Source organism: Numenius arquata, chromosome 26 (genome assembly GCF_964106895.1).
Source record: "Numenius arquata chromosome 26, bNumArq3.hap1.1, whole genome shotgun sequence".
In the NCBI taxonomy this organism is placed as follows: Eukaryota; Metazoa; Chordata; class Aves; order Charadriiformes; family Scolopacidae; genus Numenius; species Numenius arquata.
Genome location: NC_133601.1, coordinates 2,300,211 through 2,318,325, shown reverse-complemented (window position 1 = coordinate 2,318,325; position 18,115 = coordinate 2,300,211). Strand labels below are relative to the sequence as shown.

At 63.1% G+C, this 18,115-nt stretch overlaps 2 protein-coding genes across 2 annotated transcripts; both read right to left on the bottom strand.

The window, feature by feature from the left end:
• Positions 1-2,599: 2,599 nt before the first annotated feature.
• On the bottom strand, positions 2,600-10,621 carry PIWIL2 (piwi like RNA-mediated gene silencing 2). The gene is made up of 21 exons (XM_074164074.1): positions 10,414-10,621; positions 10,229-10,322; positions 9,731-9,904; positions 9,527-9,637; positions 8,601-8,718; positions 8,345-8,469; positions 8,153-8,233; positions 7,701-7,814; positions 7,280-7,468; positions 7,079-7,163; positions 6,845-6,931; positions 6,564-6,704; positions 6,359-6,472; positions 5,795-5,983; positions 5,550-5,651; positions 5,331-5,450; positions 5,010-5,098; positions 4,607-4,712; positions 3,468-3,721; positions 3,256-3,363; positions 2,600-2,756 (listed from the first exon to the last, which is right to left on the bottom strand). Exons 1-21 carry the CDS (start codon positions 10,619-10,621, stop codon positions 2,600-2,602), a joined length of 2,766 nt encoding a protein of 921 aa, XP_074020175.1.
• Positions 10,622-11,694: 1,073 nt separating this feature from the next.
• On the bottom strand, positions 11,695-14,994 carry POLR3D (RNA polymerase III subunit D). The gene is given in 9 exon segments (XM_074164233.1): positions 11,695-12,246; positions 12,538-12,690; positions 12,793-13,046; positions 13,757-13,925; positions 14,001-14,125; positions 14,226-14,377; positions 14,541-14,584; positions 14,829-14,900; positions 14,902-14,994. Coding segments are annotated over 9 exon segments (1,185 nt in total). The 3' UTR covers positions 11,695-12,123.
• Positions 14,995-18,115: the final 3,121 nt, after the last annotated feature.

Genomic DNA, 18,115 nt, shown 5'->3' with positions numbered 1-18,115 from the left:
CCCATAGACGGGTTCTTTGCCCCACAGTCGGGTCCTCCGCCCCATGGCCCACCGCTGCCTGCACCCTCCTCCGTCCCCAGACCCCATGGCAAGCCCTATAGCTTCCCCCAGGCCCTATGACCGGTCCCAGACCCCACGGCCGGTCCCTGCATCCTCATCCTTATCCCCATCCCTATGCCCATCCCGGGGCTCGGGGCCCGCCCCAGCCCCGTCCCCCGCCGCCCTCCCCGCGGTGCTCCGGCCCCGCAGCCGGTTCCCTGTCCGCTCCCCATCTCCATCGCTCCCCATCCCATCCCATCCCATCCCATCCCATCCCATCCCGTTCCATCCCGGCCCTACCTCCCGCTGCCGTCCTCGTCGTCGCCGCCCGGTCCCGGTCCCGCTCCCGCTCCCGGTCCCCGGCTCCGGCCCCGTCCCGCAGGGCGCAGGCTCGGCCGGCGGGACGGGGAGCGCTTCCATTGGTCGGTGTCACCGCTTGTCCCGCCCACCGCCCCCCCTGGCCCCGCCCACGGCTGTGCGGGTCAGCGGGCCCCCCACGGACTCCCCCGAAACACCCTTGGGGGGCACCGGCCGCCCCACGGATACCTTCCGGGGACACGGGGCACCCCGGCCACCCCCCCGGGAGTGGACGGCATGGCACAGACCTCCTGAGGGGCACCGGGCACCCCACGGACCCCCCCAAACACTACTCGGGGGCACCGGGCGCCCCACGGACCCCTCCCCGGGGGGACAGGGCACCCCACAGAGCCCAATCCCTGGGTATATGGCACTGAACAGACCCCACACAGACCCCCCAGGCACCCCCTAGGGGCACAGGGCATGCCACAGACCCCCCCCAAGCACCCCTCTGGGGCATGGGGCACCCCTCAGATCCCCCCCAAGCACTCTTTAGGGGGCATGGGGCACCCCATGGACCGCCCCCCCCAGGGGAATGGGGCACCCCATAGATCCCCCTGTCACTTTCTTGGAGGTATAGGGCACTGCACAGACACCCCCCCCCCAGGCACCCCTGGGGACATGGGACACCCCATGGACCCCCCAAAGCACCCCTTGGGGGTATGTGGCATCCTTCAGATCCCCCCAGGAGCACAGGGCGCCAATGGCCCTCCCTTAGGGGAATGGGGCACTGCACAGACACCCCCCCCCAGGCATTCCGATGGGCACAGGGCACCCCGTGAACCCCCCAAGCATGCCTTGGGGGCACAGGACACCCCTCAGACCCCTCCCAAGGGGACAGAGAACCAAACAGACCCCACCTGACGGGACATAAGACCCCCTTAGAAGGGGCTGGAGGATTGAGCCTCTCATTTTGGCTCCAAGACCCCCCCCCCAGCTGCTCGGGGCCGAGCTTCACTCTGCGCCAAAGCCCCTGCCCGGGCTGGGCAAAGGCTGCCAAAGTCCAGGGCCGGCAAATAAAAGGGGATAAAAGCCATTATCGGCAAGGGGTGAGGGTAAATGATTAACCCGGGGCACAGGGGACACGGTGACAGGCTCCAGTGACAGCATCGTGTCACTGCTGTGACCCCCTCCATCCCGGGACACCCCCCCAGGAAAGAGCAGCCAGCCCCTTTGCCCACCCCGCATCAAGAGGGAGCAGCTGCCAGCAACACTTTTATTGAAGTGAAAACTACAGTTACAGCCAAAAAAAAAAAAAGTTTAAATATTTTCAACTTTTTTTTTTTTTTCCATTAAAAGGGAGGGGAGAGGTTGGGGGGGGGGCGTGGGGGATGGGGAGAGGCTCCCGCTGTACCCCCATCCCTGCTGGTATTTGCACAAGGGGGGGGGGGGGGAGGCAGGAGGTGAAATCCAGGTGATTTTGGGGGTGCTCTCGCATCCCCCCCCCCCCCCCCAGTTTCAAACACAAAGGTCTCCAACATCTCTTGGCCGCAGCAAAGAAACACCTGAAATAGCTCAAAACTCAAACAGACGCTTTTCCCTTGGGATATGGACCCGCTCTCTTACCAGCCTGACAAAATAATAAAAAAAAATGAAAAATAACAAGGATTTTTCCTCGGAAAACCAGTGACTTAAGGACGTAACAACCAGCCAAAGCGGAGCTGGGTTTTTTAAAGGGGAGCTCGGAAAAGCAAAGTAAAATTCTAACTGGGCGGCTGCCTCGATGGCAAGGCGAGAAATTGGGGGGTGGGGGGGAAAAATCCCAGAAATCGTTGAGTTTTGCATCCAGCACCTGCCTGGGATGGGGAGGGACGAGCTGGAGCCTGCGCTGGGGGAGCAGCGTCACCTCTGGGGCTCATTTACTCAAACCCCTTTGCTGGGAGGACTGGAAACCACCGGGCAGAGGCTGGAGGGGCCCCGCAGCAAGGAGATTTCGCTGCGATTTCATTCCCATGGAGATAAATCCCGAGAGTCCATCGCTCCGAGGCCCTGCCGAGCGCTTCCGAGCAGCCTTTTAAAACAATAAAAAAAAAAAAAAAAAAAAAAAAAAGAACCCAAGAAACCCTGTGCATAAATAAATTTAAAAAAATAAAAAATTAAGGAAAGGAAGTCCCTTTCGCAGGAGATTTAACAGCAGCGGTTGAGGGAGCCGAACCCCAAAAATGAGCTCTACTTTTTTTTCCACCCCCCCCACCCCCCCCGGCTATAGGAAGAAGAGTTTGTCGCAGAGCTGGGCGCTGGGCTCGTGGTGCAGGACCTGTCCCGAGAGAAACGCCAGCTTGTGAGCGTACTTGCAGGGAGCAGGGACGCGGACGGTGCCCGGCCAGTTCCAGTAGAGGTGACAAAGCTTGAACGTCAACCTTGGGGACAACAAGAGGAGAAGGAGGAGGAGGTTAGTGCTCCCCGGCGTTCCCAGTTCGTGGAATCGGATGTTTCGGGGTCAGCTCCTGCTCCTTATGGCTGCTATGGCTCAATCTGCTCATGTTTTTCTTCCCCATGGCAGGAATTAAAGGTCAGGCTCCACGGCTGATTGCATTAATTAATTAATTATTTGAGCCGCCTTTCAACCCGCCGCAGCTCTCCTCCAAGGCCACCCGGGCCAGCACCGGGTGACACAGATTTTCCTTTATCACCTTCCCAATTAGTTCTTGCCCAGAGAGGAGGTGAGACAGACGCCATCCTCCCCCTCATCCGCTACGGAGTCCTCCCAGTCAATCCAGTACAAAGAGCAGCCTCATCCCAGCACCCGCTGCCCTCCCCGGGCAGCTCCAGTGGACCGTTTTGAGCGATAAAAACCAGATTTAAGGGCTCAGATGTAGGTCGTCATGCCCCAGGGGACAGCAAAAAGCCTGTCCTTACCTCTGCAGGTGCTCGCAGCTGAGGTTGGCCGTATTCAGCACACAGATGTAGCGCGTGGGGATGCCACAGCCCTGGCGAGAGCAATGGGCCAACAAAAAGAAATCCTGCCTGAGAGGGAAGAAAGGGCAGGGTTTTGTCACACACTGGGGGGTTTAGAGGGGTTTTTTTTACACATATATAGGGTTTTTTTCCCCCATCCCACTGCCACTAACCAGTCCGAACTGGTGACCGTGTGGTCGATGACGGTCCCCGGAGGAGGGGAGGTGAATTGTTCCGCCGTCAGGGCGTAGAAATTGGTGCTGATTTTCTTCTGCACCACCACGACCACCATGCTGGGCTGGTAGTTCTCGAAGGTGTCGAAGCATTTCTGCATCTGGGGGATCTCGTACTTGAGCACGGTGTCGAGCTGGCTGTCGGACACGCCGTCCCGGTACACCACGATCTTCTTGGGCAAGCAGTGGTTCATCTGGGCAAGCAGAAATGGGAAGAGGTCACTGGTTTTTATCCCCCCACCCACCCTGAATTTCACTGAATTTTTTTTAAAGTTGGAAGGGACCGTATAGATGATCTAGTCCAACTCCCCTGCTGAAGCAGGACTGCTTAGAGAATGCTACTCAAGACTGCATCCAGGTGGGTCTTGAAAATCTCCAAAGAAGAGGACTCCGAAGGGGACCCTGCACAGGACTGGCTGGCAAGGGGGAGAGACAAGAAGTTGGGCATTAGACACCCATTGGGTCCTCCAGAGTGGACAATTCAGCGGGTTTTCAGCCTAGGAATTCAACCCATTACTCTCGAGCTTTGCAAAAAGCCCTTAACTACGCTCAGGACCAACAAATATATTTTAAATCAGGTTTCAGAAAGGCTGGAAGGGCAGAGAAAAGCAGCGTTTGCACTAATCCTGCCCACGGGCAAGCGGTCGGTGACCACCAAACTTCCCCTTTTCGGGGGCTTTTTTTTTTTTTTTCACAGCACCCGCAGAGAGACAGGGAAAATTCCCAAGAGCAGCAGGTCCCTGCCCCACCACAGGCTGCTCTTCTCACGCTGGGGACGTGCGACAAAAAAGGAGAGGGCTCAGCATTTCCACTGCTGATATGAGCAGAGACGTAACGTGGCACTTCCCCCAGCGCAAACGAATCCTCCAGGTGGGTTCGCACGTTCCCCAGATAAAGGTGAGGTTCCCCGGGTGCCGCATCTAGTCCAAAGGCTGCCGAGGATGTTTGCTCACCCGCACGCACACAGGTCAACGGGTTTGGGGTGTTTTTCCCTTCTTTTGAGGTGACATTAAACCACGGGAGGGTTTTTTATTCCGTAGAGCTGGGCTTGGAGGGGGGGGGGGGGTGTTTGGCCTCACCTCGTGGAAATGCTGGAGGGCATCGGCCAGGCAGAGCCGCAGGCTGTCGGCAATCTCCTGGTGGGGCATCTGGAAGACCACCCTGGAGTACCACTTGGTGAGGACGCTGAGGGACAGAAGGGGACAAGTGTCAGGCACCCCCCCTCCGCCCCCTCCTTCGCCAGCCAAAGTCCACCGAGACGTTGTGCAAGCAAAAGCCACCCCGGCTCGGCGCTCACGGCACCGTTCCCAGCACCGAGGGCACGTTGAAGGCCGCCACCGCCAGCCATGTCCAACATAAACACGCTGGTGGAGACAAGCACCGGTTTCACCCTTTTCCCGGCAAAGGGGAACCAGTGGGACCTCCCCCAACATCCCCAGGGCGGAGCGGGAGGAAAGCTTTTCCCCCTGGGCTACCACGTACTGATTCATGCTGGCCACGAAGCCGATGACGGAGCGCATCCCTTTGCTGTGGCAGTGGTAGACGTCCATCCCAATGACCATCAGCTGTTTCTGGAGGAAGCGGGGTTAAAAAGGCAGGTGGGAATTAGGGATAAATCAGACAATTCTGGGCTGCCCTGACGGGATCTCTCCAGCCATGAGGGACGTTGCAGGCACAAAATGGAGATGCCAACCCCAATTCTGCAGGTGGTTCAGCCACATCCCCACCGAGAAGCCCGTAACCACAACAATTTATCCCCCCAGACCTTGCAAACTCATCACACACGTGTCTCGCCCAGCTTACCAGGGGGATGTCCACCCCCCAGAGCTCGCCCCCCATCTTGCAGTTTATCTGCAGCAGGACTTTCTGGACCACGCTCCTCATCTTGCCCACCTGGCCCGTGAGGGACTGCGCGTTGATGACCTGTTTGGGGGTGAAAAAACCCAAGGAAAACCGAGGCTGGAGATGCCCACGGCTTCCCCGTGGTGGTGGTGGTCCCCTCCGGCCGAGCCCCTCACCTACCTGGGAGGGCACCGGGGACTGCACGCAGCAGAGCTTCTTGATGGCCGCGTACAGGTCCTCGCGGCTGCTGGAGATGATGCACAGGACAAGCTGCACCTTGTCCTGCAGGGAGGGAGGATGCAGGAGCATCAGATGCAGGAGCAGCCCAGGAGACGCAGCGGCTGCACAGCCCTCCCCGGCAGACACGTTAAACCCATCCTAACCATTTTTCACACACACACCCCCCACGGACACCCCCTCCTCACCTCGCTGCCCAAAACGCTTCGGATGGTCTTGGCGTAGGTCTCGATGCGGTCATCCTTCAGCTCCACCAAGGCAGGCCGGCTGACGTGCATCCCGATGGGGCCACAGACGCTCTCCATGGCGGCCACCAAATCCTTCGCCAGGTCCTGGAGGCGCTTGGGGTAAACCAGCAGCCAGTAATTCATGGCGATCTAAGAGGAAGGCCAGGACAACCCTTACCTCGGGGGCCACGGCTGCCAAAACGCGCAGCTCCCAGCCCTGGCAGCCCAGCGGGAAATTTGGCAGAGGGAAAGCAGCCCCAAAGGAACCTAAAGGGCACAGACAACATCCGAACGCTGCAGCCTGGAAGCCTTCAGCCTCCTCCAGGAGGAGGTGGGACAGCAGACGCCACGGCCACGTACCTCCAACCTCCTTAGGAAAAACAGGCTGAAGCATAAAGCCAATATAAATAAGGGAAAGGTTTTAGCTCGAACAAGCTCAGGCGAGAGCCGGGCAGACGAGATGCCAGCGCGAAGAAAAACCCATCCCAGTTTTCAAACAAGGGGATGTTGTTGCCCTGGGCTCACCGTGGAGATTGAAAATTCTCGTGTGACTTCCTTGTTCCAGCTCAGGTCCTCGGCGGGCACGAAGGAGCTGTGCCGCAGGTTGATCCTCTCCATGGGCAGGATTCGGCCCTGGGTCTAAACAGAGCAGAAACGTGTGGCAGCTCCGTTCCTGGGGGGAGAGCGCGGAGCCTGGCCCCCCCCCCCCCCTCCCACCGCAGCCCCTTACCCTGTGGATGTCTGGGTCCAGGGTGAGCCCCCAGCGCATCAGCTCCCCCGAGGCCTCCGGGTTGTCCTTGATCCTGCGCAGGAGGCTGGTGAGGCGCTGGTAGTGCTGCCTGGGGCTCTGCAGCATCTCCCGCATCACGTCCTGCATGGGAAGAGACCGGTTGGGGATCCCCCGGGTGTGATGGGGGGCTCTGAGACACGCCCCCTCTCCTCCCTCCCCCCCCCCCCCCCAAGGGCAATGCCAGCTCAGGTGAGCAAGGACCACCAGCTGGATGCTCTGACCTTCACCATTCGACTGTCCTTCTTTGTGTCGGGGATCCCAGTCATGAAGGTGAGCTCCGGCACGAGCATTACCATGTCCAGCTGACGCTGCGGGGAGGGGGACAAGCACCATCAGCCCCCCCGAGGGGGCTGCAAACCCCTGCCTCTCAGCGACGGGCAGGACAGGGGCTGGAGGAGGCGAGAAAAGACCGTGGGTCTCAATTTCCCCATCCCAGCTTTCCATGTCTGGCTCACCTTCCCCTCCGGCGTCTGTTTTTCTTTGGGCCTGTGGATGAGCAGCGGCTGGTCCAGCTCCCTGACGGTGATCCCATAGGTTTTACTGGACAAACAACAGGAAAACGGCATCAGACGAGATGTTCCTGCTTCCTGGTCCCTCACTCCTCAAGCCTTTCCCCACGGACGCTCATCCCAAGGGATGCTCCAGCAGGTCCCTACCTGTAGTAGTCCATGAAGGTGATCTCCTGGCCGCTGGCCAGGGTGAAACTGTCCCTGGGGGTCTTGTTCCAGTCGATGTCGTCGATGCGGTAGGTGCGGTTGTTGTAGCGGGTGATGACTACGTTGCCCACCAGCTGCTTGGTGCACTCGTCCTGGAAGCTGCTGAGGCTTTGCTTGTAGATGCTGTGCCTGCGGCGGGGAGAGAGGCAGGAGGAGAAGCTCAGGGTGATGCTTCTTGCCCACGCTAACCTAAAAATTAAACCCCTTTTGCCAAACAGCACCAGTAGCCACGAGCCCGGTGACGGTAGCCAGCATTTCCCTCACCCAGAGACAGCCCCGGACCCACGGCTGCTGGAAAACCACCCTCATCCCCCAAAAATCCATGGGGCTCCTCTATTTTTCCCCCCCAACCCCCTCTTACATGAAATTCAGGACGGAATCGCTGCGGATGACTTTGTGGATGGGGTCGACCAAGAGGAAGAGGCCGCCGTCCTTTTTCCGGATGCTGACCGAGTATCCCGGCCAAATCTGCAGCCTGCGAGGAGGAGGAAAGATGCCCGACGGCGCCCGGGTTCAAACCGGAGCCGCCTGCGCGGCGCTGCCAGAGGAACCGGGCAGCCGTCCCGCTCGCCAAGGAGCCCTCAAAACACGGAGGATTTATTTCCCAGCTGGCTGCCAGCTTTCAGCTAATAACCCCTGAACTGCACTGCGAAAAAAACAGGCCCTCTGAGGTCAGGCTGAGCCGAGCTGGCCAAGAGAGCTGACCTGGCAAAGAATTCCCAATTTCCAGCCTTCCACTGCCGCCGGGGGAACGGGAACGTCCCCGTCTCGCAGCCACGTGAGGAGCAGGAGAAAACCACGTCCAGCACCCACCTGTAATGCTGTATGATGGTGGCCTGGGCAGGTTCAAAGAAATTTCTCCCCACCAGATTCATATCTAAGATTCTCATCACCCTAAAGAAGGAAAAATAAAAGCAAGGATGGGCTCAGGCTCACAGGGAGGAGGAGGAGGAGGAGGAGGAGGGTTTCTTCCCCACTCGGGGAGGGGTCTCTGTCATCCCTCACCTCCGGAAAACCACGTTGTAAAAGGGGATGCAGAGATCTGAGCTGGGCTCCAGGACTTTGGTGATCTGGATGGTGATGGTGATCTCCTCCCCGTCGCTCCTCCTCTGAACCTTCAGGCTGACCGGCTGCGGGGCGAGAGGGATGTTCCCCTCCCCAGCACACGGGCTGGAGACCCCGGGGCGGGGAGGGGGGCATCCCCGCGCCCCCAAATTGACTAGAACAACCTTACCCTGGTGCAGATCCCACCGCCCCTTACCTGGGGGAGCAGGATGGGCAGGTAGAGGATGGAGCCATCGAACGCGGTCACGTCCCCCGTCACTGCCTGGTGCTGCTTCAGCATGGCGAAGCGGGCGCTCCTGCACTCCACCTCGGGGCTGCCGGAGACGGGGATCATAGAGTCACGGAATGGTTTGGGTTGGAAGGGACCTTAAAGACCAACCAGTGCCACCCCCTGCCCTGGGCAGGGACACCTCCCACCAGACCATGTTGCTCCAAGCCCCCTCCAACCTGGCCTTGAACCCCTCCAGGGATGGGGCAGCCACAGCTTCTCTGGGCAACCTGGGCCAGGCTCTCACCACCCTCACAGCAAAGAACTTCTTCCCCACATCTCAGCTCCATCTCCCCTCTTTCAGTGGCAAACCCTTCCCCCTCCTCCTAGGGCTCCCCTCCCTCATCCAGAGTCCCTCCCCATCTCTCCTGGAGCCCCTTGAGGGACTGGAAGGGGCTCCGAGGTCTCCCCGGAGCCTTCTCTTCTCCAGGCTGAACCCCCCCCAACTCTCTCAGCCTGTCCTCCCAGCAGAGGGGCTCCAGCCCTCCCAGCATCTCTGTAGCCTCCTCTGGCCCCACTCCAACAGCTCCGTGTCCTTCCTGTGCTGAGGACTCCAGAGCTGGACGCAGTGCTCCATCACCCGCCACCGCTGGCAAGTCCTCGGTCCTTTAACCCCCCTCTTCTCCCCCCCCTAGCAAGACCCCACTCAGGACCCCAAAAACCTTTACGAGGGGGAAAAGCCGGAGCTCGGTGCTTCGCTGCCCCACAGCAGCCCTGCCGGCAGCACGGTAGCCGCTCCGGCCACTCCATCTAGTGGCTACTGAGACAGAGAGACAGGGAGGGCTCTGCCCAGGGCCACCCACCCTTCCCGGGGTGCTGGGGGGAGCCTGGCCCCCCCGTCCCCACGCCCATACCTGAAGGTGACATGGTACTGGTAGACGGCTTCGTTCTGGCAGTGGATTTTAACCGAGTTCAGCCCCAGGGCCAAGGCGGTTCCCTTCGGCACTGGCTTCGTCCCCGGTGCCCTAGGACAGACGGAGCAGAGGTGGCCAGCTGTCACCCCAAGCGGCGCTCGGACCCCAAAATTTGGGGCTGGGGCTCGCCGAGGCTTCACTTACGGTCTGCTGGCCGCCGGGGGGGTCCCTGGGGCGGGCACAGGCGGCAGGGAGAGCCGGGGTCCCGGCGGGTGCAGGGTGGGCGCAGGGGTGATGCAGGGCTTCCCGTGGGTCGGTACGGCGGCGTCTCTCCCGGGGGGGCCGGGCAGCGCGTCCCCTCTGCCTCGCCACAGGATCCTGCCTCCCCAGCACAGAAAGGGGTGAACCCTGGCAGGCTGGGGACATGCCGGCAGTGTCCCGGCTGCAAACTGTGTGTGTGTCCCCCCCCCCCCCCCGTAGCCCCCCTGTAATCCTCCCCCTCACCCCCCCCAGCAGGTTGTGCCCCACACGCAGTGGGTGCTCCCTGCCCGGAGATGCTCAAACCGCCAAGTTTTGGTGGCAAGTCACCAAACCGGCCCTGGCGCCGTGTCACCGAGGGAGCGGAGCGGGAGGGGGCACGGGCAGCGGCTACTCGAGGCCAAGGTGGGGAGGGACCCGGGGGGGGGACACACACACACTCACCGCCCACGTGTGGGGAGCGCTGCCACCCCCCTCTCATCATCATCCTCCACCGCCGGGCCGGGCCGCGCCACAGCCTCCACCACGGTGCCACGGCCTGCGGGAAGGAGAGGGCACGGTGGGCGGTGGGGGGGCCAGGCCAGGTCTCTCTATCCCCGTGCCCCCCCGCCCCGGGAACAACCACCTACCGAGGGGCCAGTTCCCGGGCTCCAGAGAGGGGCATGGCCGTTCACCCAGGCCCAGGCCGCATAACAGGGCGGAGAGCGGCGCCAGGGGGGGCTGGGGCTCGGGAGGACCGGGTCGGGGCAGGCTCTGGGCTCGTCCCGGGAGTCCCCGCAGCCTGCCCGGGTAAGCGGGGCCGGGTCCGGGGAGGCGGAAGGACCGGGAAGGCTCCATGGCCGCCCCGTCGAGGCGACGGCCCGCAGCGCCGAGCACGCCGCCGTCAACGCAATGCGCAGGCGCGGCTCCGCCCACCCCCCCTCATTGGGCAGCTGGCTGGCCACGCCCCTCGCGGAGATGCTCCTGCCCGCGCGTGAGGGGGCTTCAGCACCGCGGACAGCGGTCGCCGAGGGGGGGCGTGGCCGGGGCAGGAAGGGGGCGTGGCCGGGGCAGGAGCTGGGGGGGAGCTGAGATGGGATGGGGTAGGAGAGGGGTAAGATGGGATGGGGGGGTAGGATTGGATGGGGTGTAAAATGGGATGGGACAAGGGTAAGATGCGTGGGATGATAAAACGGGGGAAGTAGGGAGGCGGAAGATGGGTTGGGGGGAGTGGATTGGAATGCGTGAAGGGGGTAGGACAGGGATAAGATGGGATGGGGGTAAGATGGGATCGGTTCTGGGGGGGTAGGATGGGATGGGGTAAGATTTGATGGGGTGGGGGAGTAGGGAGGCATAAAATAGGGGGGGGTAAGATGGGATGGGGGGATAGGATGGGATGGGGGCATGATGGGACAGGGGGGTACGATGGGATGGGGACCGGGGGGGGGCAACAGCAGCCCCAGCCCTGCTTTACACAGTCAATTGCTGCCTCCCTGCCCTCCCTCCCAGGAGGATTCCGTTCCACGATGGCTGACCCTCGGACGCTGCTGTGCCCCCCACGCGTATTGTCCCCCACCCTCCCCAAGACACGCAGCCTCCTGCCACCTCGATGGGGACGTGCTGGTGGCCACGCACTGGCCCCCTCCCGTGCTGCAGCGGCACCCAGGGACCGCAGGGCCAACGCTGGTCACCGGGGGGTCCCCCAGATCGCGCCACCTCCATGCTGCTTCCTCGGCAGGGAGATGCTCCGGGCTGCCTGGCCCCACATAGTCCCGGGGGGGGGCTAGAAAGGCTGTGGGGGCCCCCCCTGGCTCTCCCAAGGGATCAGCGGGCGAGTGGCAGGCTGGTGACAACCGGATGGGCTGGTGGCACAGGGCAAAGGCTGCCGGTGGCAGCGGAGAGGACACAAGACGAGACAGAGCAGCCCCACGCCGGGGGAAAAAAAAAAAAAAAAGAGGTTTTTATTCCATATTTTTCCCCGCGGGGGGGGGGGGTCCTGCTCTCCCCAGTGTGTGCACGGCTGCTGGAGAGCCAGGGGGGGACCACACGGTCCCCCCAAATCCAGAAATCTGTGAGATGTAGGCAGTGACAGCCCCTGCCTGTTTTGCACGGGGAGTAGAGGGGGGGGCAGTGGGTCTGGGGGGGTCAAAGCGGGAGCCCCCAACCCTGGAGCTGCCCCACTGCAGGGCTGGGAAGGAGGTAGAAGCCAGCCCTGCGCCCCCACACCTGCGGAAGACACCTCTCTGTGTCCTGAAGGCAAAGCTGGGGGGGACGAGGGCACTGCGGAGTCCCCGAGCTGCGCAGGGACTGTCCCCGGGGGCTGTGGCCATGGGGCTGGGCCCCCCCCAGTTGCCCCCAGGCTACCGGTGCCGGTGCTCCAGCAGAGCCTCGAAGTCCGGGGAACACACCAGCTTGTGCTTCACGTGGCCCAGGACGATCATCTCGCCCGTCCGGTTGTCCCCGATGCCGACGGACACCAGCTCCTACCCCAGAGGTGAGAAAGGGCCCATGAGCAGCTCGATCCCACGGGAACGAGGGTCCACGGGAACGAGGGTCCCTGCCCGCTGTGGGGGGGAGGCTAAGCCTGGAGGAGATGTGCCCCCCCCCGCTGCTACCCACACCCTGGGGACAACACCAGGCCTGGCACAGGAATGGTGGGAGGGGTACCATGACCCTGCTCCTCCCAGGGACGCCCCCCCCCCAAAGGGGTTACGGTGGGGTGCAGCCCCACAAATCAGGCCCCCAGACACGCGCCCCCCCCCCAGCCCCTTTACCTGTAAGAAGGAGCAGGGGGTCCCCATGGTCACGTCCAGGGTCACCTTGCCCAGCACCAGCTGCACTTTTCCCGACTTTCGGATGAGCAGTTTCCCCACTTGCCCCTCGGGGAGGTCGGCCAAGGTGCAGGTATTCTCCGCCTGCCTCGCCTCCTGCCACCGTGGGAAGGGGGGGGACACACACACACATACACACACAAATCACCACCTTGTCCCCCTCTCCAGCCCCGCCGCCCCCTTCCCCCAGCCCCTAACCTGGCTCTTCTCCTGCTTCACCACCACCACTTGCCCTTCCTCGGTTTGCAGTTCCGTTTTGATGGGTTTGGCGTCGTGGGTGGGGGGCTGCCCGGGCAGGGTGTCGGGCAACTGGAGGAAGAGCAGCTCTTCCTCGGCCGAGAGGCTCAGCCGCTGCAGCAGCTCGGCCACCGAGACGTCCCGGGGAAAACCGGGGGGTCCTTTGCTTTGCGCCGCTCTGGGCAGAGGGTCCTCATCGCACGGCTCTTCTTTCACTGTCACCAGGAGTGAGAGGTGGCGGGTGGGCACGGGGAAAAGGAGAGAAGCCCCCCCCCGCCCACTGGGATCACGGAATCATGGAATTGTCAGAGTTGGAAGGGACCTCTAGAGATCATCCAGTCCAACTCCCCTGCCAAAGCAGGGTTGCCCAGAGCACATCACTCAGGGCTGCATCCAGGCGGGGCTTGAAGATCTCCAGAGAAGGGGACTCCACGACCTCCCTGGGCAGCCTGTTCCAGGGCTCTGCCACCCTCACCGGAAAGAAGTTCTTCCTCATATTTGAATGGAACTTCCCGTGTTCCAGCTTGTGCCCGTTGCCCCTCGTCCTGTCACTGGGAACCACTGAAAAGAGTCCGGCTCCATCCTCCTTCAACCCACCCTTTAGGTACTTGGAAGCATTGATAAGGTCTCCCCTCAGCCTTCTCTTCTCCAGGCTAAAGAGCCCCAGCTCTCTCAGCCTTTCCTCGTAAGGGAGATGCTCCAATCCCTCCATCATCTTTCTTGCCCTACGCTGGACTCTCTCCAGTAGTTCCCTGTCTCTCTTGAACTGGGGAGCCCAGAACTGGACGCAGTATTCCAGTTGTGGCCTCACCAGTGCAGAGCAGAGGGGGAGAACGATCTCCCTCCACCTACTGGCCACACTCTTCCCTACGCAGCCCAGGATCCCATTGGCCCTCTTGGCGACAAGGATGCCCCCCAAGCCCACCTTTCACTGGTGGGTCCAGCTCCATCTTCTCCTCCTTGGGACTGGGCAACCAGGGCTGGGCATCCTCCTGCTCCGTTGCCTCCTCCTTGAAGAGCCAGCCCGAGTGGGCCAGCGGCAACTGAACCGGCTTGTTACGGATGTCATTCTTCAGCCCCGGGTCATCCAGGAACTGTGGGGACGAGAGGGGGGACACTCAGGACCAGCCCGGTGGCACCAAAGCCACCCGTCCCCTGGTCCCACTCACATCGTCCTTCTGCAGCATTCGCAGGATCTGCTTCGTCTCCTCGTCCGTCTCCCTCTTCTCCTTCTTGATGTTGATGATGTGGGAAGGGCCAAAGTCCGACATGTCCACCGTCTTGTCCCAGGAGCCTGCTGGGGAGCGGGGAACAGCCCCCGGGGTGAGCCCCGAGCCAGGTGGGACACGCCAAGACCCTTCCAAAAAATGGTGTGGGGGGGCAGCTCCCTTTACCTTTCTTCTTCATCATCTCAGCAGGGCCCTGCTCGAAGATGGAGTGGGACTGGATAACCTCGGGCCGGCCCCGGCCCCGGCCATGCCCATCGCGTTGCCGGTCCCGGTCCCGTTCCTTCTTCTCCTTCTTGACGGTGACATCTTCTCTGGGCCTGCGGAGCGGGGAGGTGGCCCGTCACCCGCACCCCTGTCCCCTGCCACCCCCTCCCCGGCACCCCTCGGGGGGAGTGTTTTGCCCACCGAGACCCCACCGTGGAGGTACCCGCCGGCAAAACCGCCCCCGCACCCCGTAAAAACGCTTACGAGGCCACTTACTCTTCCTTGATCTTCCTGCTAATTATGTTGGGGGTGAAGGTTTTCTGCAAACGAGAGCAGAGGGACAAGTCGCTGCACGAGCCCAGATAAGCAACAGAAACCAAACCGGCCGTGGGGCTGGAGGGGGCGGATGGGGACACGGCCACCTCCTGCTCCCCCCAGAGCACCCCGACCCCCCCCCCGCCTCCGAGGGGTCGCTCCTCGCACCCACACCCCAAACGGTGGGGCAGGAGGCAGGGTCACCCCAAAAAGGGTGGGTTTGGGGGACCCCTTCCCTGGGGTACTCACCTTCTTCACCCCTCCCAGGGTGAGGTCTCGGGAGCGGATGGAGGGCAGGCGGCCGGGGCTGAGGGGGGGGGGCGGCCGGACGCCTCCCAAGCAGCCCCCGTGCCCCGGGGAGCCCTGGCCGCAGGCTGCCCGGGGAGCCGGTGTCGCCCGAGCCCCCCTCCGCCATCCTCCTCCTGGCCCTGCAGGGGGGGGGGGGCGACACGGTCAGGGGCACCCAGTACCCTGCACAGGGGGGTCAGTGTCTCCCCCCCCCCCCCCGCACCCCCAAATAACACCTACTCATATACCCTCCCCCAGGGTCCTCATCTCCCCCCGATCACCCCCTCCCCCCGGACCCACTCACCCCCTTCCCAGGGTGCTCACCCCCCAAGTGCACCCCCCCGAGACTCATTCACCCCCTCCCCGCGGTGCTCACCCCCCCCCAGACCCACTCATTCCTCCCCCTCCACGGTGCTCACCCCCCCATAACTCACTCCCCAGGGTGCTCCCCCCACAATACACCCCCCAGACCCACTCGTACCCCCCCTCTCCAGGGTGTTTCACCCCCCGGACCCACTCACTCCCCTCCCCAGACTATTTCCCCCCCACCTCGGACCTACTCGCCCCCCTTCCCGGGGGACTCATCCCCCCCCCCCCATCACCCCCCCCCCGGACCCACTCACCCCCTCCCCAGGGTGTTTCCCCCCCCCAATGCACCCTCCCAGACCCACTCGCCCCCCTCCCTAGGGTGCTCCCCCCACAATACACCCCCCAGACCCACTCGTACCCCCCCTCTCCAGGGTGTTTCACCCCCCCGGACCCACTCACTCCCCTCCCCAGATTATTTCTCCCCCCCGGACCCACTCGACCCCCTTCCCAGGGGACTAAGCCCCCACCATATGCCCCCCCAGACCCACTTGTCCCCCTCCCGAGCTACTCATCCCACGCCCCCCCCCCCCCCCCCAACACCACGCCACGCTGCCCCTTACCCTGCCCGGGCAACCACCGGCTCACCGCCCCACTGCGCATGCGTGCCGTGCGACCGGACCTTCCTGGAGTGACGCCTCTGCCGCCATCTTTATTACGGGCCCAGCGGGCCCGCCAACGGGCCGCCATCTTTGTGCTTGGCGCTGCCCGGCATTGCGGAAGTTGGCGGCGCCATCTTTGTAGCGGGCAGTGCCCGACTCTTGGGACTGGGCACAGCGGGGGGAGAGGGGACAGTAGGGGGGAGAAGGGGGGGTCACTAACCTCTTCATTTGACACACACCCCCCCTTCATCCTGGGCTGAAGCCACCCCCCCCAGCGCCCCCTACACCCTTGGCGGGGGGGGGGAGATCCCAACCAGTCTACACGCGTGGGCACCCCACGCGTTTGGGAGGACGGAGGGGGGGGGGGCGATGAGATTTTTTTTTTGGGGTCCCCTCCAAAAAACGGCAAAGGGGGGGTCCCCCAAATGACCAGCAGCGAAGCAGAAAACACACCCACACCCACACCCTCCATCCTTTTGCTTTGCACCCCCATTTCCCGGGGGGTGGGAGGGGGGTCCCGGGTGGGTACCAGCATCCCGGGTGGGTACCAGCATCCCTGGTGGGTACCAGCATCCCCTCGCAATGACTGCATCCCATTTTTTTAGGGGGGGGTGGAGGGGTGTCCCGGTTGTGCCGGGGGCGGAAACCGCCCCCGGCACAACCGGGACACCCCTCCACCCCCCCCTAAAAAATTGGGGGCGGGGGGTTCAGGCAGGAGCTACCCACAGCCCCCCCTCCCTCCTCTCCTCCTCTTCATCTCCCCTGACGCCCCCGTTGGGCACCAGAAGAAACCAGAAGGCTTGGGGTTTTTATTTTCAATTCCCACCCCTTTCCAAGCCGCTAAGATATCTATTTTTCCTTTTTTTTTTTTTTTTTTTTTAATTATTTTTTTATTTTTTTTTTTTTTTTTAGGTTTTAATTCCCTCCTCTGGAGGGTGTTTGCTATTTCCGAGCGGGGCTGGGAGGATCCCAGTCGCAGCAGCCGCAGGAGAAGCAGCAGCAGCAGCATCGACGCCTTCTCACCCCCCACCCCCCCCACCCCCCCAACCCCCAAATCCTTCCCGCTCGCCTCGGCTCCCCCCCCACAACCTCCCCCAAACCTCCCCCCCCTTCCCCCCCCCCCCCCCCCCCCCCCGGGGCCACCTTGCCTCACCTTGCCCTGTAATCCCACTGCCATCCCAACGCACCCCAGCAGCAGCCCCCCTGCCACGGCCAGGTAAGGGCCTCACCGCCATTCGGGGGGGGGGGGGGCAACCTCCCGACGGCAGGGGTTGCTTTTTTTTTTGGGGAGGGGGGGACACGAGACAGGGTGCACGGGGACATGGGGGACACGGGGTGCATGGGGACATGGGGGACACGGTGACACAGAGCATCACGATGCGGCTGCGATGCTCCCGGTGCAGGATGAGACACCCCCCCCTTACCCCCCCAAAAACGCCTCCACCGGGCACGGGAGGGGGTGAGGGGAGGTTGGCACACTGTCCCCCGAAACGGTGACCTTCTGCTTTACCCCGAGGGGGGGTGGTGGCGGTGTGCGGGGGTGTCCGAGTGACACCCCCGCTTGGGTGACAGCCAGCTGGAGGGGGGTGAGGAGTTAGGGGGGGTGTCCGGGTGTTGGGGGTGCGCAGCGTGGCTCGCCGCAGGGCTGCGGGGGCAAGCGGGTGCGGGATGCCGGCGGGTGCCATGGCTCTGGGCACACAGCGGGGCTGGGGGGGGGGGGGGGGGGCCACCCGTGGCCCGTGGGTGGCCGTGGGAGCGTGCCCACGCGTGGGACGGATGTGCCGGGTGGTGTTTGTGGCGCTGGTTGTGATGGTTTTAGGGGGGGGGGGGGGTATCACAGATGAGCCCGGGCGTGGGTGGCCGTGGGCAAGTGTGTGCCAGCCGCCGTGGGTGCACGTGGGTTGCGTGGGGGGGGGGGCGGGGGTGGGTCTGTTGGTGGCCCCCCGGTGCCACCGCTCGGACGGGAGCCCACTGTGGCACCGCTGCTCCCTGTCAGGCTTCCACAAGATATGGGGGGGGGTCCCGTCCCGTCCCCCCCCCCCAGCGTCCCCGGTGTATCCCCTGGCTCCCGTGCCACTGATGCCATCACTGTGCCCGTGCATCTCCCACCCCCGGGTGCACCCCCCACCCCCGGGTGCACCCCCCCCCAACATCCACCCCACAGAGCAGCTCCCTGTGGGGCTTGCACGAGATTTGGGATCCCCATCGTCATCCCCCCCCCCCAGCCTCTCCGGTGCATCCCCTGGCTCCTGTGCCACCGATGCCATCCCTGTGCCCACC

Bases quoted from the DNA above. Each gene is read 5' to 3' on its own strand.
- PIWIL2 (XM_074164074.1), bottom strand. From the start codon at position 10,621: ATGGAGCCTTCCCGGTCCTTCCGCCTCCCCGGACCCGGCCCCGCTTAC. The intron at 8,234-8,344 runs GTGAGGGATGAC...TTCCTTCTTTAG, and splicing joins TACAACGTGGTTTTCCGGAG to GGTGATGAGAATCTTAGATA. The intron at 5,652-5,794 runs GTGAGGAGGGGG...CCCTCCCTGCAG, and splicing joins GAAGCGTTTTGGGCAGCGAG to GACAAGGTGCAGCTTGTCCT.